Below are 26625 nucleotides of genomic sequence, written 5' to 3'. Positions count from 1 at the left end.
TACAGCAGCTCAAAGCCACTGAGCAGACTTTGTGCAGCCTTTCCACTTATGCAGTCTTGGGTGATGAATGGAGGAAGGGTGGCTCAACTACTTTCCCCCCTCCTCCTAAGGACATTCATCCCTGCAGGAGGGCAAGCACTAGGGAACCTAACCAGTGGCCTCACCAAGGCAGCCAGTTAAGTAAGAAATGTCCATTGCTCTCTGGCCAGAGTTGGCTAACCCTACTTGGTTTATAAACCAGGTAGCACTCTGTCCCGAATCCTACAGGGGAACTGGGGGGCATTTCTTTAGATACATCTAAGCCATCTCCCAAGAGCAAGAGAGTAAGTAAAATCTCCTAAAAAGGGGGCTTTAGGCTTTAAAAGATTAACCAAGAATCTTGGTTTTCATACCTAGCCAATGCAGTATGTGCTCCAGCCTCTAAACTTTTGCACAAAGCAATGTGGTAGGCAGGATGAAAACCTAGGCAAGTGGGAGGCTATGGCTGGAGCCTGGTACTCTTGCGTTTCCCCAGAATGGAGTAGGAAATCTGAGCCCTTTCAGGGCTAAGCGCTGTATTAAGAGATCTGAGTGCCAAACAAATCCCCAGATCAAGAAGGACCCCCAACCACCCTTTACTCGTGAGCTGTGGCTCACGTCAGCCTCGCTTCCCATTAGAATGTCTGATGGTTGACCTTGGCCTCAAAGGATCTGCAGGCACTTTTAAGAAAATCTCAAAACAACCATCATCAAACTCAGTAATAAGCAGTAAGGATCTTAAACTTTTTGAAAGTTCATGAATACATGAATCTTATAAATTAAACCAGTCCTTTGGCATCTTTTAGTTCTATTTTTGTGTATCTATTTTTATACCTCCTCTCTTGGCAACTCTTTTCTCTAGAGCCTGGTATAGTAAGTAGCTAGAACACGCTGGGTTTAGTGTGAGCTTGTCCAGGTTCTGTTGTATCAGCCGCCCTCCACAGAGACATCCCCTTTCCCTTCTCTCACGGCACAGGTCTAATCTCAGCCTGTTTTCATTTGGCCCCTCTCAACACAGACAAAGTTGTTCAGGGTCTGGGAGACAAGACCCACCACCAGGCAAGCCTAGTCAAAGACGAGGTGACAACCCATTTATTTTTCTGAGGTCTGGTAAGGCACATTACTTGATTTAGTCTTAAGAGTAACTTTGAGATACCATCATTCCCATTTCACAGGTAAGGATCAAGACTTAAGAGAGGTAAGTCTCTTGTTCAGCACAGGACCAGCCAGAGGCAGGATGTGAATTCAGGCCCCAACTGGGTAGCATAGGGACCAGGAGCACAGGGGTGAACGGGCTCCAGGACAGTCCTCTCTCACTCTAGCCGGAGCCCACCCCACCCACTGAAGGCCTGGGCACTCCAAACTCTGGGATCACCACAGCAGGGTGTCACCTGCCACCTGCCCAAGTTCCCAGCCTCCCATGATCATGCATGGGTAGTGTTGGACAGGGAAACTGAGAACACAGTTGGCTGTGGACGCCGTTGAATAATCTTTTGCTGTATTCTCCTTGCCACTCTGCTGCCCCTGGGACATAAAGTCCCCCTCCTCTGCCAGCTCTGGAAACAGCCTGTTTAGCCCAGGCCTGAGACCCAGCCTGAGGCTGGGTTGCTATGTGCCAGGTCCTGCAGTCTCTCTTAAACTGGCGTTTACAGAGGTGCTCACGATGTGCCTGGACCTGGACCTGTGCTGAGGGCCTTTCAGCACCACTTGATCTTCACAACCCTGTGGGACACCTGTCTCCTCACTGCTTCCCCTGCTCCCAGCCCTTCTTCCTCTCAAAACCACTGAACCTCAGGTAACTTAGGGAAACAAAAATGTCCCAGTCTTCCTTCCTGTATCACCTTTCTCCATTAGTCAAGTTTGTCCTTGCCAGGGCTTATTTCACCTGCCATACTCCACAACCTGGGGCAGTAGAGACTGAGCTGATTACTCCCTGACAATGCTTACAGAGGTTGGAAATAATGAGTCTGGCTACAGAACAGAGGACTTCAAGCCAGAGGGCTGCATCAACCTTGACAGGGGTAGTTAGTGCTGTACATACCTTAGAAACCCGAGTCACGTATTTGCTGGAGCACCGAGTCTTCCAAATCCCTTATGACTTTTTCCCTTGCATTAGCTGAGGACAGAACCTGTGCTTCCAGACTGTTGAGAAGATGGGGGTGGAACAGTGCGTGTGTGGGAGGGTAGGTGCGGAGGTAGGAGTGACTTGTGTTTTCCTTGCTTTTCTTTCCATCACCAAAAGCAGGGATGACTGGCCCAGGAGAAAGCTCTGAGGAAGGCCTCACAGTTCCTCACAGCATGCGCTGTGGGACCCAGGAATTGCATATTTTACAACTGTATCTGCCTAGATACCCTGCTTACCTGCAGAGTCTGAGGTACTGCACCTTTAGAGGGTGCCTGCTGCACTGAGCTGCAGGCCTAGTCTGCCCCAGGACACCACCCCACCCTGGGGCTTCTGCTAATCTGCCACCTGTGCCCATCCCTGCCACCCAGTAGGTGAATCTGCCTGAAAGCTCCCATACTGCCCTGGCTGAGCCGTTAGGATACACCTGAGTGCATGAGTCCTGGGCCATGACAGCCTCCCTGGGTACTTGAAGCCAGGGGACTGTGTACACCACAGCTTTTCTGGTGGTACTGGTTACCCAGCAGGAGCTGGGTCAGAGATGATTCTAATACAGGTGTTTCCACACCCAGGCCACATGGGCCTTCCTGGCAACTGGCCTATACTGGCAAGCTGGACAGGACCATGGTTATGTAATATGTTCATCATTAAGGGAAGCTGGATCAACAACAGAAACGGTACTGACTTTTCTGTAATCTAGAATTACTCCAAAATAAAAAAATTTTTTTTTCTTTTAAAGGAGGAAAGAAATCGAGAGGGATCAAAAGTGCAATGGGTGGAGTTGGGAGCAGTCAGTGCCCAGTGGGGAGCAGAGGGTCTGGTGTCTGCAGAGGCTACTCACGTTGAGTGCCTACTTAGGGATTAAGTGCCCCCTTGTGGCCAGCCTGGGGACAGGCTGGGCTCCAGCTCCTTCTGATGCAGGCAGGGCTTTACAGATTGGCTCACACACATATCAGCCCATGGCTCACACACATATCAGCCCAAAGGCTAACCATCCCATTTCCTATCTAGTGTCTCAGGAGCCAAGACCACCCTATTCAACCAGTGCCGGGAGCCTGTGCCCTGGTCCCAGGCAAGGGACTGAAGGGACTCTCCATTTCCAGAAAACTGGTTGAGTTGGAGATCAGGTCCAGGGGTCCTTCACCAGCTTGTCTTTCTTGCCTCACACAGCCCTTTGGTACCAACCTTCAATGTTCTCAGCCCCAGCCCAGTGGTGGGGCCTACGGAGGGCCAGGTATTCAGAGCTTTGCCATGTGAATGCAAGTGCAAAGGTGGTGGTGGTGGTGAAGGGCATTGGTGGAATGTGCAGGGAGAGGTGTATGAGCATATAGATCTGACTCAGATGCCCAGACTAGGTCATAAAGACCCAGGTAGGTCTTGGGTGCAGAACCTGTGGGAAGCTGAGCAGATTCTGGAAGAGGCTCCCCATCTGCCTTCTTGCCTCTCTGCTGGAAGCAGAGAAGACAGATGCAAGATGCTTAGAGGTATGCATCCCCCTGTGCCCAACTGCCCACCAAGCCCTGGGGTGTTCTCCAGGGCCACCAGCCACACCAACCAGCAGTCCCAAATTCTAGGACAACCATATTGTACAACCCCAGGGGGGCCATTCACATGGGCTACTGGTTCTGGGCAGGCAGTGGGCAAGTGGGGCTCCAGACCACACAGGGACCTGGGCAGAAATGTGAGCAGAGGCTTACTCTGCTAAAGGCTCCAGTTCCTCAGTCAGCCCCATCAGCCCCATCCTGGAATCTGAAACCTTTTCTTGCTCAGCTCAGACATTTTAAATGATTAATCAAGGGCTTTGAAGTGGTAATTGAGCCTTATTAGGCCATTCTTACTTGTCTCTGCATCTGTGCACAGTCCCAACCCAGAGAGCTAGTAAGGAGAAGCAAACAAAAAGACGGGCTTCCCAGAGAGTTCTGACGTCTGGGACCTTCTTGCTCTGGGAGCTAATTAAGGAAGCTACACCTTGGCCTCTTGTGACCAAGACCAGTGATGGGCACCCAAGCTGCTTCTCTACTAAGACCACCACAGCCAGAGCACCTCCCCGAAGTGCCCCCAGTGGAGATGACAGCTTTGCCAGAGGCAGGAGGCCTGTAGTCACCCCATCTTCTAAACCAGCATCCAAACCAACAGAAGGCCAGCCTTCCCGGAGGTATCAGAGGCTGCCGAACAGCCCTCCTACTGCTCAGACCAGAGGTAGAAGAGAGAGAAGGATCTTTCCACATCTTAGGAATAAGTAAAATCTCAGGAAAGCCATAGGATGGTTCCTGCCCCTTCCATGCAGGGGCAGAGAGGAGAACACACAGCTCGCTGAGGATGCACTTCAGCTTTCCTTGGGTGTGCACGTGCAGTGGGATCATTTATTACTCAAGAACAAGGGGGTTGCACTGGTGAGAAAAGGTGCCCTAAAGGCAGTGCCACTTGCTCTGAAGGCCATGAGCACCAGGTAAATATACAGAGGGGGGGGACAGTGAGGGGGTGAAGGTTGGCCGGGAATAGTAGAAGCAATCAAGGGCGTGTAGTTTTCACTGGAGTCTAGAGGTTAAGAGCAGGAGAGGTGAGGAATATCTTCCACTTTCCTGTTCCTCCACAGGTAGAGGAGGGATACGGGGCTGGCAGCACTGGCACAGCCTTGGCCCAGGCTCTGCGACAGCAGCTGCCTTTGCCTGCTCAGTTCTGGACCTTCCCCAGGCCACCTCGGCCTCACTGCCCTCACTACCACCTCCGGAGAGTGGGCCCAAGCCTCTTTCTTCCCAGGCTCAGTCACAGGCCAGCTTGTACCTTAGCCCTCTCCAACCCAATCAGTTTTATGAACAGTAGACCTGATAGTAAAATTGTTTCATAAACAACAAAAACGGTTAAGTGCGTTTGGACATGTCATACCAGTCTGGTAAGTATGACTGGACTGCTACCACCTCCTGTGGTCCTATCCTTGGGCTAGACCTGCTGGGCCACTGGGACAGAAGTGGTTGTAGAAGCTGGGACAACTGAGAACATCCTAGATGCTAGAACTGCGAATGAAACTGCCTTGGAGATCATGTGGCCAGTCATTTTTTGGTAAGAAAAGAATGCTGGGGCTTCCCTGGTGGCGCAGTGGTTGAGAGTCTGCCTGCCGATGCAGGGGACGCGGGTTCGTGCCCCGGTCCGGGAAGATCCCACATGCTGCGGAGTGGCTGGGCCCGTGAGCCACGACCGCTGAGCCTGTGCGTCCGGAGCCTGTGCTCCGCAATGGGAGAGGCCACAACAGTGGGAGGCCCGCGTACCGCAAAAAAAAAAAAAAAAAAAAGGAATGCTGAGCCCAAAGACGGGAGGTGGTAACTGAGGTCGCATAGTGAATTAAAGGTATGTCCTGGCCTATCACCCAGCCCTCTTGCCTCCTGGCCCAGTGCTCTCTGAACATCAAGATTAGGCTCACTAGTAAGTCAGAAAGAGAAAAACAAATACCGTAGGCTAACACATATATATGGAATCTAAAAAAAAACCAAATACTGTAGGCTAACACACATATATATGGAATCTAAAAAAAAAAGATGGTTCTGAAGAACCTAGGGGCAGGACAGGAATAAAGACATAGAGAGTGGACTTGAGGACACGGGGAGGGGGAAGGGTAAGGGGACAAAGTGAGAGAGCCTTTACATTTGGTACACTACCAAATGTAAAATAGATAGCTAGTGGGAAGCAGCCGCATAGCACGGGGAAATCAGCTCCGTGTGACCACCTAGAGGGGTGGGTTAGGGAGGGAGATGCAAAGAGGGAGGGGATATGGGCATATAAGTATAGGTATAGCTGATTCACTTTGTTATACAGCAGAAACTAACACACCATTGCAAAGCAATTATACTCCAATAAAGATGTTAAAAAAAAAGATTAGGCTCACTTTAAATCAGCAGCCTGGCTGCAAGTGACCTGAAACGTGTGTGGACAGGTGAAAGGCCTCGCCTCTGTTGCCTGGTTCTCCCTTGAAATCCACTGTCTTTGTGGGAGAGCAAGATCCAGCCCTCACCCTACTCCACAGTGTGTCCGAAGGGGAGGGCAGAATGGACCTGGTCCAGCAGTCAACTGGGAGATGGAGTGAATTTCAGGGTCCCTCCTGGCAACCACTCGGTGGGTGTGTTGGCCCAGAACAAGGCACCTCCTGGGGGTGGGGTGTAGCTGGAACATCCCCCTCAATCTACTTCAGACTTTCCTTGGGCACCCCACCACTTGAATTGCTTTATTATCTAAGGACAAGAGCTATGTACATGGGCTCTGGAGGGGCACTGCCCAAGTGACGGTCAGCTTCCCCATGCCCCAGCCTTCACACTTGTGAAGTGGTGGGAGGAAGCAGTGCCTAAGAGCCTATGTTTTGTGACAAAAACATAAGAATGTAAAGTGCTTGGCCCAGGGCCTGCCATGGAGTGAAGGAGGGAGGACTTAATGGGAACCACAATGTGATGACATCCTACAGAAAAAAAATCACCAGAAATCTGTTTTCTTATTCTGAGTCTGTGTGCGGGGAGGGGTTCCTCCAACCAATCCATATTCGGATTGGTATTCATATGTGTGGCACCAAATCATCACAGGATGACAAAAGCAGAGGAACTGGCAGTCCACATGAAGCACAGCTGCTCAGAAATGGGGAAGGAGACAACCCAGGGGAGAAGCAAGGGGCTGTGTGTGTATTGGGGGCTAGGAAGGCGGAATACAAACAACTTTAGCTGTTGAGGCGCCTCAAGAGAATAGGGTGAAATATTTGGAAACATCCCATTTCCTTAGGTAAAGGGAGTAAAGAAACCCTCATACATACACATGTGAGCATTTGCTTGGACGTGATGAGTCTATGGCTAGCATTAAGACAACGCAGACACCAAGGCCAGTAGAAGAACATAATATGAAAGAGAACAGTCAACAAGGGATGTACACATTAAAAAGACTTAAAACTGAAGAGTAGGGTGTTTCTCCTTACACCTTAAAGCCAGTCAAATGTGATCAGTTCACAACTCAAAACCTCGAAAATTCCAGCAGGACGGGTGGCCTTGTTCATTGAATTTCAGGAAAAGGACTAAATTCTCTGGGGATAAGAGAGTCTCTTTCGAGAAACAGTTCCCTCCAATCTGTTTTTTAGTCTAGGAAATGTGCAGAAATGGGGTAAAGGAGCTGATAGCGTTGAAAGGACCATACTCCTCCCACCTCCCAAATGGAGATGCCACAGAAGGCAAGAAGGTTGCTGAGGAGCTTGAACAGGGTGTGTGACCGCACGAATGCCACCTCTTCGTCACGCGGAACTCAATGCGATGCTGGAAGTTGCCAGTTTGGGTGTGTGTGGCTGGAGATCTAGCAGTGCTCGGTACTTTCCAGTAAAGGCCATGCTGTTCTACAAGCAGGAGATTGGAACTCACTCACCCCACTTACATAACAGAAAAAATAAAGGCTTGTTTTTTTACCCTGTACTGACAGAAGAGGTCAAGACCAGGGCCTGCAGACCAGAGCTGAGAGGTCCTGGCTCTATTCTGCCATAGCTGGGTGACTTCGGGTTAAGTCACTTGACTTCTTAGAGCCCCTGCATCCTCCTCCATAGGAAGGAAAGAGAGTTTGGGAAGCTACTGCCTTAGATGACATGGGAAAATGGGATGAGGACAAAGGTGAATATCATTATTAAGATGGGACAGGGCTTCCCTGGTGGTGCAGTGGTTGAGAGTCTGCCTGCCGATGCAGGGGACACGGGTTCGTGACCCGGTCCGGGAAGATCCCACATGCCGCGGAGCGGCTGGGCCCGTGAGCCATGGCCGCTGAGCCTGCGCCTCCGGAGCCTGTGCTCCGCAACGGGAGAGGCCACAACAGTGAGAGGCCCGCGTACCGCAAAAAAAAAAAAAAGGGGGGGGGGGACCAAAAAAATCTCAATTTACAAACAGCCAAGTTTCACCATGGGATGAGATCATATAGTACATTTCAAACGTTATCTTTCATAATTTGATAGACATTCCACTGTTAATGTTCATAGAGCTAAAGACCTAAGAGGTGCCAGGCATTCCAGTTCAGCCTCTACAACTTGTTTGCTGGCCCAGCAGCACGCACAGAGCTTGGTCTTGACCATACAGCCACAGGGAGCGGCCCAGGCCCAGGAGCGGGCAGGGCTGGCACATACACAGAAATGCCACAGGCTGACACGGGGGCCCAGCAGCTTGGGGGTGGGGTGCTCTATCCAGATGAGCTTATACAATGAAAAACTTAGATAATTTTAGGGTTTTGTGTTTTTTTTTTTTTTGGTAAATCTGAGGAGATAACCAAGAACTGCTGCTTCCGCTGATGAGAAAAAGTAAGTGACCAAAAGGGAAACTCAAATGGTTGGCTAGGGTGACAGAAGACTTCAGCAAGTAATCTCATATACCCTGAGGCGAAGAGAGAGAACAGCCGGTGTTAGTTTGGAGAATAGAAAGCAGCTTTTCTTTTATCCTTAAGTCAGCCAAGAGACTGGGGAGGGGCCTGAAGAACAATGATGGGAGGACACAGGGTGAGGATGTGTGCAGCGCTCCCTCAGTACCCGCTTTTCCTCTCCAAGTCTGCCTGTGCCATTGCCTCAGACCACAGGAACAATGGGTGTGAGCTGGGGAAGGTCAAACAGATGAGCATGGGAAGCCCTGATGTCATGGGTAGTGTTACTACAGCAGAAAGGAGGAAGCAGTTCATTATCTCATGACATATCATGAATATACTTCTAATGTGGCTGTTTGTTTGAGAAATAAATGAGTGAGGCTGTTATGCCAGGCAGAAGAAATTAAGGAAAATCTAGAGAAACAATCGGATCATGCCCAATACAGGACAGTTCTATGACCCTGTGGCAGAGGTGTAAAGAGCCCGAGGCAGGGAGATTCCTCTAATGACTGGCAAGTCTTGCTCTACCTGCTCAGGAGGGAGACAGATGGAGACCAAGGTTGTGAATGATGGTGGCTGACCTGTCCTAGAGCATGACCTGGCCCACAAGCCCCTCAACATACTGGTCATCTTTTCATGGCTGTTCCTGCCCAATTCGATGTAGACATACCTCATTACCGCCAAACTTCAAAAGACACCAATATAATCAATCATAAGCTGGAATAATCACAACATAGCAAATGAAGGAGCAGGCAGGCTGCCTTGCTTTTTTAGAGGTTATGGCACATAAGAGGGAGCAAGTCATGCCATTTAAATACCCACCAGGCCTTCTAATCATAATCCCAGCAGTATTTTTTGTAGATAAGCTGATTCTGAAATTTATGGAAAGGCAAGAGAACTAGAATAACTAAAATAATTTTGAAAAATAAAGTTGGAGGACTCATACTACCTTATTTTAAGGTTAATATAAAGCTACAATAGTCAAGATGGTTATGGTATTGGTGAAGGGACTGACAGATCAAAGGAGCGGAATAGAGAGGACGGTAATAAACACGGCCAACTGACATTTGACAAACATGCAAAAGCAATTCTATGGAGAAATGATAGTCTTTTCAAACAAATGTTGAAAAAATTGGCACACAAAAACCTCAACCATTTTAAGCCTCACATTTTATGTAAAAAGTAACCTAAAATGGATCATAGGTCTAAATGTAAAACACAAAACTGTAAAGGTTTCAGAAGACATGGAAGAGAATCTTCATGACCTGGAATTAGGCAGAGAGTTCTGAGGCCGAACAACAAAAGCATGATAATTTGGACTTAATCAAAATTTAAAACTTTTGCTCCATAGAAGAATCTGTTAAGGAGATGAAAAGACAAGCTACAGACTGGGAGACAATATATGCAAATAATATCCAACACAGGCCTTTATCTAGAACATATAAAGACTCTCAAAACTCCACAATAAGAAAACTCAACTTGTAAGTGGGTAAAAGACTCGAACAGACACTTCACCAAATAGGATAGTATAAGAAGGGCGAATCCGTACACAACAACATCGTTAGCCATTTTAAAAATGCAAATTAAAACTACAAGAATTAAAATGTAGATAATGGAAAATTACATTTGAGGGCAGCTTGAGTATGATACGTAATTTCAAAATAAATACAATCCTTGTTTAATCAAGAAAAAAAACCTACAAGGAGATACCACTGCACACCTATCAGAATGGCTAAAATTAAAATCAGTGACAATATGTGCTGACAAGGATACAGAGCAACTGGAACCCTCATTCATTGCTGATGGGGATGCATAATGGTACAGCCACTCTGAAAAACAGTAGCAGTTTCTTAAAGTTAAATATACACTTAATCATTTGAGCCAGAAATTTCACTCCTTAGAGAAATGAAAACTTAACGTTCAAAAACCTGTACATAAATTTATAATCACCAAAAAGTGAAAACGACCCAAATGTCCTTCAACAGGTGAATGAATAAACTGTTACCTCCAGACAATGGAATACTACTCAGCAATAAAGTACCCCCCAGATCTTCAGAAAATACACCAGCAATTACACTCTGATAATTCTGCTTATAAGGCAGTATCCCAGAGTCAAAACCCATCCAGCCTAAATCTCCCTTAGCCAAATATACTGGAAGATCCAGAATGACCTAAGGCTTTCAGATGCATTCCTCAGGTCCCCGGGATTCTATAAAAAGGTAGGGGATGGCCCGTCCTTGCCTCAACTGCAATTCCGTAGTATTATTCCACACTGGAGTTGCATGGAGAGTTTCTTATAAAACAATTTATATTAGAAAAATCTGAAAACTATCAGAAAGGCTGAAATGGTGGTCATGACGGATCTATACTTGCTGCTGTTCAGAAGGGCCTCCCCAGCAAGGATAGTCACATGCTTGATAATCTACATGCTGGATCCTCCAACAGCCACCCCAGGGGACACAGTTTGCTTGAGGAGCAGTGTTTTCTCTGTCCAGGCTCAAAGCTGAGTGACAATAACCTGACTCCCTTACTTGGTGTCTGACCCTTCTGGAACTTGTTTTTTTGCATGGTTCTCTCCAGTTTAGCAGAGGCTTTGAGCCTTCATGGTGCCCAGCTGGTTCTTTGCACTCTGAGCTTGTCTCTTCCACGCCTACACAAATGCCTGCCTTCCTCCAATCCTGTATTCTGGTCCTAGCAATCTTGTCTTTCCCTCTGTTGGTGTCCTTCACAGCTGGAGGGAAGTCCACCCCTCAGTGACAATAGTGTGGCTAAGTCCAATGCATATTTTTGAGTTCTAACCTGACCTCCCAGCAATGATGCTACTGATCACTCCCTTAATACAAATTCTTCTACTTTCAGGACATCCCATTCTCCTGGTTTTCCATCTTTGACTCCTTTGCAGGTTCATCATCTACAGGTGCAAGTCAGTTTTCCTTAAAGCTCAGCCCTACACTGCCACCTTCTCTTTTCCCTCCACATTTCTACCTGATGTGATCTCATTCACTCCCACAGTTCTAGTTACTACCAATATGCCAGTGCCTTCCACATTTAAATCTCCAGCCCAACCTCTCCTCCAAGCTCCAGGTGTATATACAACTGCTTACCTGACATCTCTACTCGAATGTCTCATAAACACCTCAGTCTAACCCAACACATTCAGAGCCCAACATGATTTTCTTCCTCCTGAGCAAATATACTCCTTTCCTTTGTTTCCAACCTCCACAAACACCACCACTAGGCATCTAGTTGCAGTCAGAATCTCAGGAGTCATCCCCACTCCCTGTTTCTTCAATCCCCATAGCCAATCCATCTACAAGTCCTGTGATTTTACTTCCAAATTTCTCAAGTATGTTCATGTCTTTCCATCATCATCATGTGAACTTGTGCCTCAAACCATTCTCTACATGGAAGTCAAAGGGGGCTCTTAAAAATGCAAATTTGATCATGTCATCCCTTTGCTTAAAATCTGTCAATGGCTTCCCACTGCTCACAGGACAAAAACCAAAATCCCTAAGTGGGGCTGTGAGCTCCCTGTCTTGCCCCTGCCTGTTCTTCATCTGTTCCCAACACCCCACTGTTCTTTGCCACACCAGTTTCCTCTTCTAGTTTCTCAAATGAGGCATGTTCTCTCCTGCCATTGGGCCTATGCACCTGCTTTTCCTACCATTGTTTTGCCTATTAACAGCTATTCATCTTTCAGCACCCTCCCAGACTGTGCAGACTGTCCCCTTTTCATATGTTTTCATAGCAATACATATCTTCTTTTCATAGGAAAGCAGAATGTCAATAATACCTGTGGGACTGTTTAATGTCTGGTTCCCTCCCTAGAGTGTAAGCCCCATGGGGGCAGGGATGGGGTCTGTTCTCTGTGGTCCATCACCTAACACACTGGAGATGTTCAGCATCTACTGAGTGTCAGTCGGAGGGTGATTGCCTGGGAGTACACTTGGGGCAGATTGAAGAACTGCTCCTCCCACAGTTTAAAGTGTCCTAAGGCAATGTTGTGATAAAACTGGGTTAAAAGAGTCCATTTACAATAGCATTGAGAATGCAAGGTACCTGAGAAGACTTCCAGTTTTAAAGACCAACGAAGGATATGCGAAAGCTACGTGAAGAAATTATAAGATTTTATCTAAGGACATAAAAGAAGTCCAAAAAAACGAAGGGATACCATGTTCCAGATAGGAAGACGATTCTCTTAAATACATCAACTCTTCCCCCCAATTACTCTATAAATTACATGCTGTTCCGATTAAAGCCAAACATGGTAGTTTTCCATAGAAACTGACAGACTCATCCTAAAATCCAGATTACAGTAAAAGAGTAAATGGCTAAGAACATCCAAGAAAATTCTAAAGAAGAAAAAGGAGTATGTGTGTATGCATGTCCTGGGGGCAGGGAAGATGCTTGTCACACCAGACTTATGATTTTAGCCCATTTATATGTAGGAACTTGTTATATGACAAATCTCATTTCAAATCAGTGGGGAAAGGGTGACCTAATCAATAAATGGTGCTGGAACTATCAAAATGGAAAAAGAAAACCAGAACCCTAACCTACACCATGATCAAACACAAATTCAGGTGGACTAAAGACTATGTGAAAGGGCTTCCCTGGTGGCGCAGTGGTTAAGAATCTGCCTGCCAATGCAGGGGACACGGGTTCGAGCCCTGGTCCGGGAAGATCCCACATGCCGCAGAGCAACTAAGCCTGTGCTCTAGAGCCTGCGCTCTGCAACAAGAGAAGCCGCCGCAATGAGAAGCCCGCGCACTGCAATGAAGAGTAGCCCCTGCTCGCCACAACTAGAGAAAGCCCGCGTGCAGCAATGGAGACCAAATGCAGCCAAAAAAAAAAAAAAGCCGGTGAAAAAGTTTTAGAAGAAAATATAGGCTTATCTTTGCAATCTTGGAATAGAAAATGATTTTTCAAAGATTAAAACACACAAAAGCATGAGGGAAAGATAAACATGACATTTAGAAACTTTCGGGACTTCCCTGGTAGCACAGTGGTTAAGATCCGCCTACCAATGTAGGGGACATGAGTTTGATCCCTGGTCCGGGAAGATCCCACATGCCACGGAGCAGCTAAGCCTGTGCGCCACAACTACTGAGCCTGTGCTCTAGAGCCCGTGCACCCTAGAACCCGCACACAGCAATTACTAAAGCCCACACGCTGCCAACTACTGAGTCCACATGCTGCAACTACTGAAGCCTGTGCGCCGCAACAAGAGAAGCCACTGCAATGAGAAGCCTGCGCACTGCAACGAAGAGTTGACCCTGCTCGCCACAACTAGAGAAAGCCCACGTGCAGCAACGAAGACGCAACGAAGACCCAACGAAGACCCAACGCAGCCAAAAATAATAAAATAGAAAATAAACAAAACTTTCATACTAGAAAATACACTATAAAAAGGTTAAGAGACAGATAAGAAGAAGGTATTTCCAAGCCTATAAAAGTGACAAACATTTGTGGAATATTTAAAGATTCCCTACAAATCAGTAAGAGAAGACAAACGAATAGAAAAAACGGGCTAAGGATATGTAACAAGCAATTCACAAGATTTGTAAAGGCAAATCAAAAACATCTTTTTATGTTCAAGGTCACTAGTAAGGAGGAAGGTAAGTTAAAATAGTGAGATACCATTTCACACCTATCATAGATGCTAAAATTTTGAAGTCTGTAGATTAGGTAATTTTTAAAGAAAGAAAAAAAGTTAACTGTGCAGCACTAGTAGTTTATTCCAGTAACAGAAGGTAGGCAGGCCTGCAGGGAGCACTTGGGTCTCGGCTGCTCAGTCCAAGTTGTCCAGGAGGCAGCAGCAGCAGAGAGCAGCCCAGCACGCGGCCAGGGCCGCCAGACACCCGGTGTCGTCCGTCTTCCTTTCCTGCTCCACGTACACTGGGGGGGCAGGGGAGGGGCGGGGGCGGGGAGAGAGAGACCCAGTCAGAGGGCACGGTGAGCAGACATGTGCTGTGCTGCTCAAGCACTTAGCACAATCTGTGGAGACCTGTTCGAGGTCTCCCTCTCTCTCCAGACTGTCAGCTCCGTGAAGGCGGAGCCACGCTATCTGGTTCCCTGCTCCATCCCTGCTCCAGTGTCTGGCGCACATCAGGTAGTTTCCTGGATGTGTGAATGAAGGTGACATCTGCTCAGCAGCTGTCAGACCACTGTTTCCTGCCACCTCCCCTTCCCCAAGCTGACTACGAAACCCAACCCAGCACTTTACTTGACTCATCAAAGTGATTCAGTTTGCAGTGAGGCCTGCCCTACAGCCTGATGTGGCAGGGACTGGCTGAAAGCTTTACACATTATCTCATTTAATCCTCACAACAGCTCTGTTACTATTCATTTGTAACTCTCAAAATCTGTTTGCAGGAGTGTGAATTGGTAGAAACCCCTTGGGAGGGGGCGAGGAGGGGCGATGCATACAACTTTGACCCAGAAAACCTGTATCTAGGGTTTTTCTACAGAAATAATTGTCCCGTTGTTCAAAAATATGTGTACGTTGTGACTGCTGCTGTATCAAAATAACCCCAAACTAGCAACAACCTTGATGTCTGTCACCTGGAGACTGATTAGGTACACTAATGCATACCACAGAATAGAATACTAAATGGCCATTAAAAAGAACGGGATGGTTCTTCCATGTTGCCAGTAAATTACGCAAGGGATAAAAGGTATACAGCAGCGCATTGTTATTTTTGTACAATTAAAAGGATATACACACACACACATATACATACAGATTTTTGAAAGAATGCAAGAAACATAGATCAGAGTGTGGGAGGGGTGGGAGCTTTTACTCTGCTTTGCATTTTATATCTTTCTCAAATCCAGGCTTGTCCAGTTCCAAAGCCACACTCAAAGCCGCTCGTCCAATGTCACTGCCAGGGTCCTGTAGGCAGGAGGGAGGGCTGTCCAGTTTCAGCAGAGTTCGGACCTCTTCTAGCCTCTGCCACAGTGCTAGCTCCAGGGGCTTTCTTTGGGGGCAGCTGGCAACCACTGATCTGGGCTCCCTGGTGGCACTGGCCTCAGTCCTGGATGCCTTCCCCAATGTCACAGTTACCTACTGACACCCCTTGGCCCAGCTCCCCTAACCTGTGCTCCCAGTTATGTCGCTCCCTTCACGGCCTGTGACCTTCAGTTTCATCCATCAGATTTGCCTTCAATGCAGTTCTGACTCCCCTCAGGCCTTGCTGACTCAGCCCTGGGCACACACTGGGGTTCCTACTGGGCAAACCTGGCAAGCGGCAGCTGTATCAAATCACCACTCCTCCCTGCAAGGAGCTCGGAGACCAGAGGGTCCTCACGCTGGTGCAATTCCTAAGACTGAGCCCCATAAGCCAGAAACACTCCCACGCCAGGTCCCAAACAGCCCCACTTGCCACTCCTTCCCTCTCCAGCAACATGAGCTGGTGGCATTTCCCAAACCAACCCTAGCCTCTTCTCTTCCTCCCCTTTGGGTTTGAGCAGGTAGTCAGAAGCCCACTGGAGCCTGGTCCTGCAGAAAGAGGGCACCGAGGAGCAGGTACAGTGAGTCTAGCCTTTGCAAACCCCTGGGGAGTCCATGGTCTGCCAGGGGCCACCTTCAGGTCCCTCACCCCCCCCCACCTCGGCTCCCCTCTCTCTGTCACCCATGTGAGTGCCAGCATCATGCCTTTCTTTCTCCTCCCACTTCCTCAGCAGAGCCCCACGCTGCTGCTGTCCGCCCTACCAGCCTGTTCCCTCGGCAGCGCTGTCGGCAACTTTAGTGCCTTTGCACCTGACCTTTCCTGAAAGCAGCGCCCGCCCCAGCCCTTGGCTTTCTCTTGACCCCAGCAACACAGTCACTGGGCTCATCCTCCATTCCTTCGTCCTGGAAGTATCCCCTCCACATTTCTGCTCTGCCTCTGGGGCCCTCCAGCAGCACCCCAGGGTGCTGGGACGTGGGATAGATGCCTTCTCACCAAGGCACCTGCCTGCTGCTCCCAGACTCAGCCCTCATCACCCTTTTCTTCACCATCATTGGACTGAAGTCTGTAGATCCCTGCACATTCACAGGCAGAGAACACACTGTGGTCCCATTTCACAGAGGAGGCAACTGCATGAGGGAAGGCTATGTGGTCCGTCCAGAGTCAACCAGAAGGTAGCACTGACACGCCAGTTTCCCGGCTTCTCACACGGCACACTCCCACTGTTCTACACCCGCCTGCCCATCAAGTCGCTCCTTTGCTCACAGACATCCAGGCTCCTCCTTCCTACAGTGCTTTCTCCGTGGCCACCTAGACTGTTCAGTCACGCTGCATGGATCCCATGGGCCTGTATCCGGCCACGTTCAGCAACCCCGCTACCAAGCCCTACCTGTAAGGGCCTTGGGCACCTCACAGCCAAATTCCCTTGCTTTTGCAAGACTCAGATCGGATCTACCTGCCCCCACGAGAAAGGCTGCTTGTCAGCAGGCACAGCCCAGCCCTGGCTCAGCGAGCGTCATACCACACGAGAGCACCGGAAGGTCTCCTGAAAAGGAGTGGGGCCAATGCCTCCCCTTCACGAGTCAGGAAACCCAGTTCCGGGCACGTGCACAGTGTGAAGGCTGGTACTTGGCTAACTAATAATCCAAAGAAAAGTATTCATTCTATGGGCTGAAGTTCCTCTGGGCTTCAAACACGGAGGCCTGTATTTGGTGGCCACAGAACTCTGGTCTCTGTGGAAAGCAGGGTGAGGACAGCTTTGCCGTGAGGAGGCAGGAGCCCACTCAGGGCCGTATTCACAGAGCAGAGAGACAACTGCCTTGAACCCCAGTGATGCTGACGGCTGCAGCGGGCAAGGTGTGTATTAGCACATCCCTCCCGCAGGCAGAGACCGCCTAGCACAGACCCAGCCTGCGCTCTGCGCCCTACCCGACAGCACACAAAAAGACAACCCAGTGCAGGGGCACTGGCTGTGTTCTCAGACAAGCTCGTCCCCATCTGCCCAGCCCTCCCTCCTCCTTGCCAAAGCGGCCCCAGAGGCTCCAACAACTCTCCGCAGGAACCCGAGATTCAGCAGGAGGGGCGGTGGGATGGGTAAGCAGTGGGTTGTCAGCAGAGTCTGGAGATGGGAAGTTTGGAGAGAAGCAGGGAAGAAACCCTTCCCTACCTGATACTGCTGCCCCAACCCAGGTCACAATTCCCAAAGACACACTGCTCCAATCTAGTGGGAGGCACCACAATTAGAATTTAGGGGCAGAGATTTTAATTAGCCATATCAAACTGGATTTAAATACAGGCTCATCTAACTCACTGGCCATGTAGCCTTGGGCAGGTAGCAACCTCTCTTAGCCTCAGCTTCCTGAGCTGTACAATAGGAGTAATGGCAGTAAGCTGTACCCCACAGGCTTGCTGGGAAAATGGAGAGATCAGGCAGGCAAAATGCTGACAGCACAGTGCCTAGCACGTTGTCAAGCGTTCAATAAATGCTCACTGGTGTTACTGCTGTTACTCAAATGGGTGACTCTCAGGCAGACCCCTCCCAGGACTGACTAAAGAGCTGGCCTAAACCGGCAGAGGGAAGGGGTGGGGGGCTCACCCGGACTCAGGGGAGAAGCCTCAGAAATAAACAAGAGGCCAGGAGGCAGAGTCATAGGCTGTTCTGGAAGCAAAGGGCCTGCAAGGTCAGCTAGCCCTTCACTGGGCAGAGGCTAACAGGTCCATCGCAAGGGAGGGGTGTGCTCAAAGCCACTATGAGGGGAGGGGGCAGATGACGAGAGCCAGGCCACCTCCAGTGGCGCCACAGCAGGAGGACGGACGACTGCTGGAGGGAGAACTGCCAGCCAACTCCGGGCCCTGCTCTCACCCCAACTGCCCGTGGGCATGCGTGCACGTGCATGCGCGCGCGCACACCCCCCCCCCCCCACATACACATACATACAGTCCCTGTCAATTTTCCTTTGGCCTCAACCAACCACATGGTATCAGAGCCCAGGTTCAGGGTCAGGGAGACATGGTTACGTCTTTGGGAAGTGTGACTCTGGAAACCTCAGGCAGAGCCCAGAACAGGGGACGGGGGAGCTGATATACTGAGCCTGGGACAGAAGAGGGACCCGGTTAGCATGGGAACAAACAGGACAACAGCACAAGGGCTATAACCCAAGGACCAGAGACAGACCTGCATCCTGACTGCCAGGCCCATGCCTAGTGACAACCCACCCGCCTGCTAAAGACCTGAAGGCTGTGTGGCAGGAAAGCCCACAGTGGGTTTCACAGTCCCTCCCAGACCACTTGCAGGTCCTCAGCCTTCCCGTACAGCGTGTGACACCTGAGCAGAGATGCCTGCCTGCCTCCCAGATCCGGCTGTGCACCCTTAACAGCCTCTTCCTTCTCTCCCTGCCAGAGAAATGGCTCACCTGCCTCTCCTCCAGGTCAGCTCCAGAAACAGCTGCCTGATTCATTAGCTCCCAGGGTTTAGGCCAGAGATCTTGCTCCAGGTTGGGTTACTATGTGAAAGGTTCTTCCACACCTCACACAGATCTTTCAGATCCTCTGAGAAGCATCTAATCCGCTGTCTGGCAAACTCCTCCCTTCATCCTCCAGCATCTAAAACCAAGCCCAATAAGGCGACCATCAGGGGACTAAAATGGCGGCACAGTACTAAGCGTGTACTAGTGCCACGTGCCAGAGCAGGAGAAAGCAACAGTCAGCCCCGAGAACAGCAGAAGAGAAACAGCCGCCTTCCTCCTCCTCTGCATCGCTGACAGGACAGGACCCACCACCTGCGGCTCAGCGCATCTCCGAGAAGCCTTCCTGACCTGGCCCAGCCCATCAAGGATCTTTCTGACTCTGAATTGCTGCTATCACACTATCATTACAATCATTCAAAAACCTTAGTCTTAGAAATACCAAGCAGTCCTTAAGAAGAATGCAGCACCAAGACAGAGATGGGCCCGAGGGAAGCCCTTAGATGAAAAGGGGAGGCTACGTACAGTACGTGTGGTACAGGGCCCAGAACAGAGCCTGGGGGTAAGAGCAGGAGCCTTTCCCTTTGTAGGCCGGCAATGAGTTTTTTACTTGCGGCATTGGAAATGATAAGAAAACAGGACTGCCTCAGAAATGGCTAGTTTATCCTCAGGGTTTCTAAATGCTGTAACTAGACTATGAGGTCCTCAAGTGCAGGGTACAGGTCTTCTCCCTGGGCTCCCATCTCTACTTCCTAACCCGTCTGACAAATACAGACGGGCGCTGGCCAAAGGAAGTCTCGTACAGAGGTAGAGAGACCCATGCGTGACAGGACACGTGAATCCATCGAAAGCCCATCGTCCCCCAGATGGGGCCCCTAGGGCTGGGTCTAAGCTGGTGCAGGGAACACCAGTGCTTGCAGCAATTCCAAATGTCAAGGTATTTCAGAAAAGTATTTTACTCTCCTAGGAAAGAAATGATGTATAATTCTTATAACGTTAAATGTTGTATAAGAACTGGATGAAACGAAAACAGATGACAAGAACCAGCAGACCTGGGGGGTAACACCACACCTGCCCAAAGCCGCTGCGCGTGGAAGACAAGTGACCTCAACATCCTCAGCTGTCAGTGCGCTCAGGGTTTCGGGTCCCAGGACGGAGCCAGGTCTGGGGTCGAGACCGAAAGACCAGCCCGACTTGGGTTAGGAGGGGCAAAGTCATCAAGAGCCTGCACCCCCGGGAAGCAAGCGGGTGTAATGAGGTGCACTGCCTAGCGTCAGTGCCCACCATCAAGTGACAAGGGTGCCTCCACAATCACAAGGAAGTGGCCAGCTAGGTGCAGTCAGTGACAGGTAATGTGTAAAACTGGAACTTTAACATGCTGTGAGAGCCTATCAAATATCAAAATGAAGCCTGACGTTATGAGTGACCAGTGGTGGTTATGCTGGAGTCTAAAATTAGGCAGTGAGTAAAGCCACCTTTTGGCCTGTGAGTCTAGCCCCCAGTGGAGAAGGGTGAGTCATCAGAAACTGACCTTCAAAAGACATCTTGTTCCTGTGCTTTACAACTCGTACCCAAAAGAACTGAAAGCAGGTGCTTGAACAGGTATTTGCACACCCATGTTCGCAGCAGCGTATTCGCAACAGCCAAAAGGTGGAAGCCACCCAAGTGTCCACCGATGGATGAAAGGATAAACAAAACACGGTTTATACCTACGATGGGATATTCTTCAGCCTTAGAAAGAAATTTTGACATTTGCTACAACACGGGTGTACCTTAAAGACCTTTTGCTAAGTGAAGTACGCCAGTCCCACAAGGACAAATACCATATGACTCCTGTTACATGAGGTCCCTAGAGCTGCCAAATTCAGAGACAGAAGTAGAAAGGTGGTTGCCGGGGACTGGAGAGTGGATTTATTTTTTAGTGGGTAAGGAGTTCTAGTTTGGGCTGATGAACAACGTTGTGGAGATGGACGGTGGTGATGGTTGCACAACAACGTGAATGGACTTAATGCCACCAAACTGTACACTTAAAAGTGGTTGAAATGATAAACGCTACTTTCTTTCATCCTCCGCTTATTCATGAGGATTCCAGGCATATCAACACCCTGCAGGGAAAGAGATATGGGAGCTCTGCAGGAGGCAAGGCTCTATAGGCTGGTGGCTCAGGGACGTTCTGTCCCAGCAGCTGTTTCAGTTCTCCTGGGTTGGTGGTGTGATTGATCCCGCCTTCCCCCAGGCTGCCCTTGAGGCCAGACGGCTAGACGCCCATCACAGCCATCCAAAAAAGGAGGTCCGCTGTCTGCCATGTGCCCACCTGCCCTCCAGCCCGAAGACCCCTCCAGACCTCTCCAGCCAGACCTCACAGAGGATGTGCTGGAGGAGAGAGAAGCTGCTGTGGTGGCGGGTACTCTGCTCAGGCTCCCTCCCACACCACATGCTCACTCCTCATTTCCCTGACACAGCCAACCCTGCAGGGGAGTCCGGGATGAAAGACACGGTGCCTGACTCAGGCAGCTCACAGACACCTTGGAAAGAAGAGCCAAGGACCTATCTGAGGAAGTGCATGGTGACATGCCATACTGGGGGGTGGGGGGACCAATGTTCAAAACTAGAATCCAGAATCAGGACAGGGCCTTTCAGAAGGAGCTAAGGAGAGAGGAATGTCAATCCTACTACTGCCCTGTCCTTGTTTTCCTTCCTTTACAAGAAAATTTAAAGAAATGCTGGCTAGTGAGCAGCTCACCCAGAAACAGGCAGCATTTTAGGTTGGCCCAGGCTGTGCTACAGCCCTGGCTTCTCCTGACCGATAGAGTCATCATGGCCTGACACCCCCTGCCCCAAGGAGGGAGTGGTGGTGACGGTGATGAACTGCATGATCTGTTATTTCATACCCTGCTAAGCAGCAGGGAAGACGCTCGGAACCAGGGAATCACGGAAACAAAGCAAGGAGGAAAAAGGTAGGAGTAGAACAGAAATAGAAGCCTCAAACTCCCACTGTCAGCGGCCCCTGAATATAAGACAACTGCCATGACTCTGGATGCTAAACAGAAACAGGAAAATTATTTTTCTGGTTTCAGGCACCGGGTTACAGAAAAAAGTGGAGAGGCTCCTTTGAGGGGAGCTGGCTCTCTGGAATGGGCCCAGATGGGCAGAGATCACCACGGAAGTGGCTGCGGGTTCTTACAATTAGTGCCCCGGCACAGACAGGCACAGGCTGCTCTGCCATCGGCAATATGAGCCTGACTCACACTGAGTGCCGGCCTCAGGGGCCTCATCCAAATAGGTCTTGCTGCATTTTCTAACAAGGCAAACACCACCATATCGCTTTTACTGAACACAAAATGTGTCTTTATCTTAGGTATACAGACGACAACTGGCTTCTGCACGTACCAGGTTCCCGAGTTACTGATTAACAGTCCTAACAGACACATTTATGTAAAACGCCCGAGGTTGTTTTCTTCCTCCTTGGTCAAGCTTAATTTGGCAGACAGTAAAAATAGCTGTATTTTCACCTGAAGGCACCCCAGTTTAGAGCCCTGGTACATGGTGAGTTCTAAGGGAGGGACGGGACAGGAGAGCCACTCTCAGTGGGCGTGGTGAGCAGGTGATCCAAGCAAGGCACACCTGACTTGTAACGAGTGCCCCCCCACCCCACCCTCTGCCCCCTGAAGCACACCGCCCACCACTTCACAGCACCAAAGGTCATCCTTATAGATCTGGAAAGGACTGTGGGGGGGACCTGGGCTCCGCCAAGCAGTCCCCAACAGTCCCTGCTGTTCTGTAACACCGCCGCAAGCCACCCAAAAGTCAACCACCAAGGGTCCTGAAAACTACCACCACAACCACTGAGATGGGCCATTTGGCAAACGTGAGGCCAGACTTCCCCAGGGGAGAAGGGGAGGCGGGGGCCTGGCCTGCAGGGCTGTGACTAGAACTCTGTTAGGCAGGCAGGGCTGGAGTTCAGGAAGACAACTTCCTTCCATGGTCAACTCTACTAGTTCTAGCCAGCTTGTCTCTGAAGCTGAATCCAAAAACAAGTCTCCAACAGCATGACCAATCACCTTGCCAGTGAAACAGGAAGAGACAGGCTAATCCTTGCTATGAAAGGCTGAGGTGGGAAACTAGGTGAGATTAGCCTTGGAGATGGAGAGGGTACGCAGGGAGCCTCCAACACGTCAGGAAGGACGGAAGGCAGCTGATTGCTCCCCATCCACTGAGCGGGGTTCAGCTGCCCAAAGCGGTGGGTTTATTTACAGCCCCGCCAGTTTGGAGAATGGAAGGGCTCTCAGCAAACTCTGAAAGCCCGGCACACTTGGCCTAGGGCTCACTCCTGCCTCCCTGCTGTTGTCCTCAGCCAGGAGCGCCCCTGAGATCACAGCACAAACAGACCCCAGCCTCCTAGCAGCTCGCCAAGAAACACCGTGGAGATGAGGAGAGGTGGCTGTAGAGTCGTAGCCCCCAGGTCCGCTCTCAGTGCCACTTTGAAGGGTGACAACCTCTCCTAGCTTCAGTTTCCTCACTTGTAAGATGGGAATAATAATAGCACCTCTTCCGTCATTGGGTTTTTGGGGACTTAATGAGTTAAGCCACATAGGCCAGTGCCCAGTATACAGCAGACTCTTGGTTTTTGTTAGCTGCCATTGTTACTCCCAAGACAGAGACCTGAAGGACAGAAGGCAGGACTCCCTAACTGCTGAGACACCTGGAAGCAACATGGGCATTATGTAAGGCTGCTAGCAGAGTCTATAGACGGTTTTTCCTTCTACACAATGAACTGAGGTCTTTTTGAAGAACCAACAAGTGACAGGGAAATAGGGTAAAAGAGGTGTCTGTTTCCCTTAGGTACTGCCGGGCCACCTCCTGAGGATGCCAGGCTGCTGGGCGATGACCCAGGAGGGCCGAGGGCACTGCCCCCTAATGAGGCACAACCTCACAGCTGCCCCAGTGATCCGCCCCACCACGGCAGCAGCTGGAGCTGGCGACCACCAAGAATCCTTCTGCCAAGCCCTCACCCTCCCTACCCTTCTCCCAGGTCTGCACAGGGGAAAGGTCTTGCTGAGGAATTCCTTTTGCTCTCCAAGACGAATTCTGGTGACCCTTAGCTCCTGATTCTACCTGGATAAAAATGCCGAACATGCCAGCGTCACTCACCACGTCATGCCCCTAGTCTGGCACAGGGCACTCGGTAGGCCTGGCATATAGGGGACATGGAATGAATGAGTGAACGAATGAATGAGTGAATGAACGATTTGTCTTGCACCTTTCACCTCAGTTGGAAAAGCTGTTTCCAGTCTATCTTGCGAGCAAGCTGCAGATACAGGCTTAGCTGGCTTTTCTCTGAAGCAATGGCAAAGCACTATTAAGAAAAAATATGAAGACCCTGTCAGTCTTAAGTTCTTAAGGAAGGGTGTCACTCCCACTTCTGTCAGTTTAAGTCCTTCAAGAGACCTTGGCTCATCCTGAACTTTCCTGAAATGGTTGAGGGCAGTCCCTGGTATCAGGGCCATCACTCTATCCCAGAAGGGATCCATGTGACTAGGAGATCATCTTGGGAAAGAGTGAAGCAAGCAAAAGGAGCTCAGGGGCCCAAGCCTGGCTGGGCCAGGGAGAGTCGGCCCCGCAGCCCCAGAAGACACTTTCTCCAGAGGGCCTTCCTGAGAGCCTTTCCTTCAGATCTGTAGGCCTAGGGTACTGTGCCCACAGCCTTGAGGAACTCATGGTTACCCATGGCTGCCCAAGGGTACTTGGACAGGGCTTTTCTGGGGGGAGGGGGCGGGGCCGGAGAATATTGATCCTTTATGAACTACCCATGATACACCTATTCTCAGAAGCAAAAGTCCATTTCTACCCATTAAGAACAACTCGAAAAGAATCTTGCATGCTCCAAAATCCTCCAGGCTGACAAGGTATCCCAGGCTACCAAATGGACTCATTTCAGGGTTAAATGGAAAAGTTCAGAGGGAACCAAGACACTACCAAAAAGTAAGGCTAATGGAAATGTTTTTTTCCCCTAAGGAAAATGCAATTGAAAAGCACTGAAATCTTTCCTAGGCTATTCTCAATTTATGGTCTTTAAGCAGGTTGTGTCCCTGGGAAAGGTTCTGATGCCTGGGACACCAAGAGCAAAGCTTTCCACATCACCGCCACACACACCCAGGTGCCAGCTCTAGGGGAAACGTGTGTGCGTGTGCATGCACTTACACGTGTGTGGGGCAGCGGTGGGGATGCCCTTCTCCAGCTTCAGAAAGCCTCTAAGGTCTAGGAGGCTGAGGATGCGTAAGGGCACCCTAGGGAGTGAGCCACCTTTTCCAACCAGGATCCTAGCTTGGACATGCAGCACACCACTGATATAATGAGAAAAAAGCCACTGAGGCCAGCAGGGGAACAAGGAGGGAAGCAGTACTGGCCTCTCAAAACTAAAAGAGTTACAGCCCTGACGGCACACAGCAGCAAGCTTCCTGGCTGCGAGCTGATAAGGCTTTCCAGAAGAGTGGATAGGAAAGTCGGTATTTCCTGGAGGAGGAAGCCACTCCCTCAGGGAGCCAAGGCAAGGGTCCAACAGCAGAAGGGAAGGGCAGGCTACAAATACCGTCACGGTCCACTCACTGGCCGGTCCCAGTGGGTCTCTCAGCCCCTGCCAGACCAGTTCTCAGGGCAGGAAGCCCCCAAGGGCTGTAGCCCCCAAGGTCCAGCCGCTGCGGATGCAGGTTCACTGGGCTTGGGGGCCGAGCTTGCTACACCTGGCATAGTCCACTTCGGTAAAATGCATTTCCCTTAAGCTGCCTGTGGCTCGGCTTCCTCACCTGAAAAACGGAGACAGTAACACCACCAACCTCTTGGGATTGTTATAAAGATTAGATGATTAACGCCTTGAAAAGCAGCACAGTGCCAGGCACAAAGTAAACAGGTAATACATTATAAGTATTATTGCTGCTGTAAAAAAATAAATGGCTAGAAGGAAAAGCACTGTATTGTAGAGTGGGGGGGGAGGGGGTGCTGGGGGCGCGCAGCATGAAGTCAGCAGCGTGAGACTGACATCTGCAATGGAGACTTCACCGGAAACCACTGACTGCCACCCGCAAGACTCACATTCTACGGGACCAAGATGCAGCTGAGGGTACACAGATTGATGAATTTAAGATGAAGAAAAAAACCCAAAACACCCAACAACAATTATACATAGCATTTATATTAGCTGCAAATATATCTCCTGGACAGAGATGAACATACTAGTCAAATTTCAAAAAGGGCTGCATCATAAAAAACTGAACACAGACCAAAAGATTTATATAAAAATGTTAACTACTGTCTCTGGATAGCAAAAGAATGGGTATTATTTACTTTCTATAAAGAAGAGATATTCCTGTAATTTAAAAAGTAACTCCTGTAATTTAGAATGAAGCCATGTTTTTCTATGTGAGAACCCGGTTGTACCCTAGGAGTAAGTGGCCTGGGATACAGCAGAGCTGCACTAAATCAGGGTTTGGAGAACGCCACTCTTCTGGCCCCTGACCACGCTGGGCGTGGTCCCCACACTGGTGTCAGTGAACACTGGGCTAACCCCTCATCTACAGACACCAGCCCTCGCCATCTTCATTGTCAGCATTTTAGTTATGATCGTCCTGTGTTGCGTCCCGCTTTTTGGAGCGTCTCAGCTCTGGGGAGCCACAATGTAAGCAGAATATAGATTTTTCCCCTGCGGCTAACCACACTGACC

The 26625-nt window shown here is 49.7% G+C and overlaps 1 protein-coding gene across 3 annotated transcripts in view; it reads right to left on the bottom strand.

Moving 5' to 3' along the window:
- The window catches only part of CYSTM1 (cysteine rich transmembrane module containing 1), a 66362-nt gene that overhangs the window by 576 nt on the left and 39161 nt on the right, over positions 1-26625 (bottom strand). The window contains exon 3 of one of the 3 annotated variants that reach the window (XM_082651480.1): positions 14055-14392. The exons of the other annotated variants lie outside the window; for them this stretch is intronic. Coding sequence (XP_082507606.1) covers positions 14286-14392 — 107 coding nt within the window. The 3' untranslated portion in view covers positions 14055-14285. Of the gene's footprint in view, positions 1-14054; positions 14393-26625 lie in introns of those variants that run through there. 3 annotated transcript variants of the gene reach the window in all.

The sequence above is a fragment of the Grampus griseus genome (genome assembly GCF_964374135.1).
Source record: "Grampus griseus genome assembly, chromosome: 3".
Lineage (NCBI taxonomy): Eukaryota > Metazoa > Chordata > Mammalia > Artiodactyla > Delphinidae > Grampus > Grampus griseus.
Note: the sequence above shows the minus strand (reverse complement) of the source record. Positions and strands in the feature narration are given on the sequence as shown.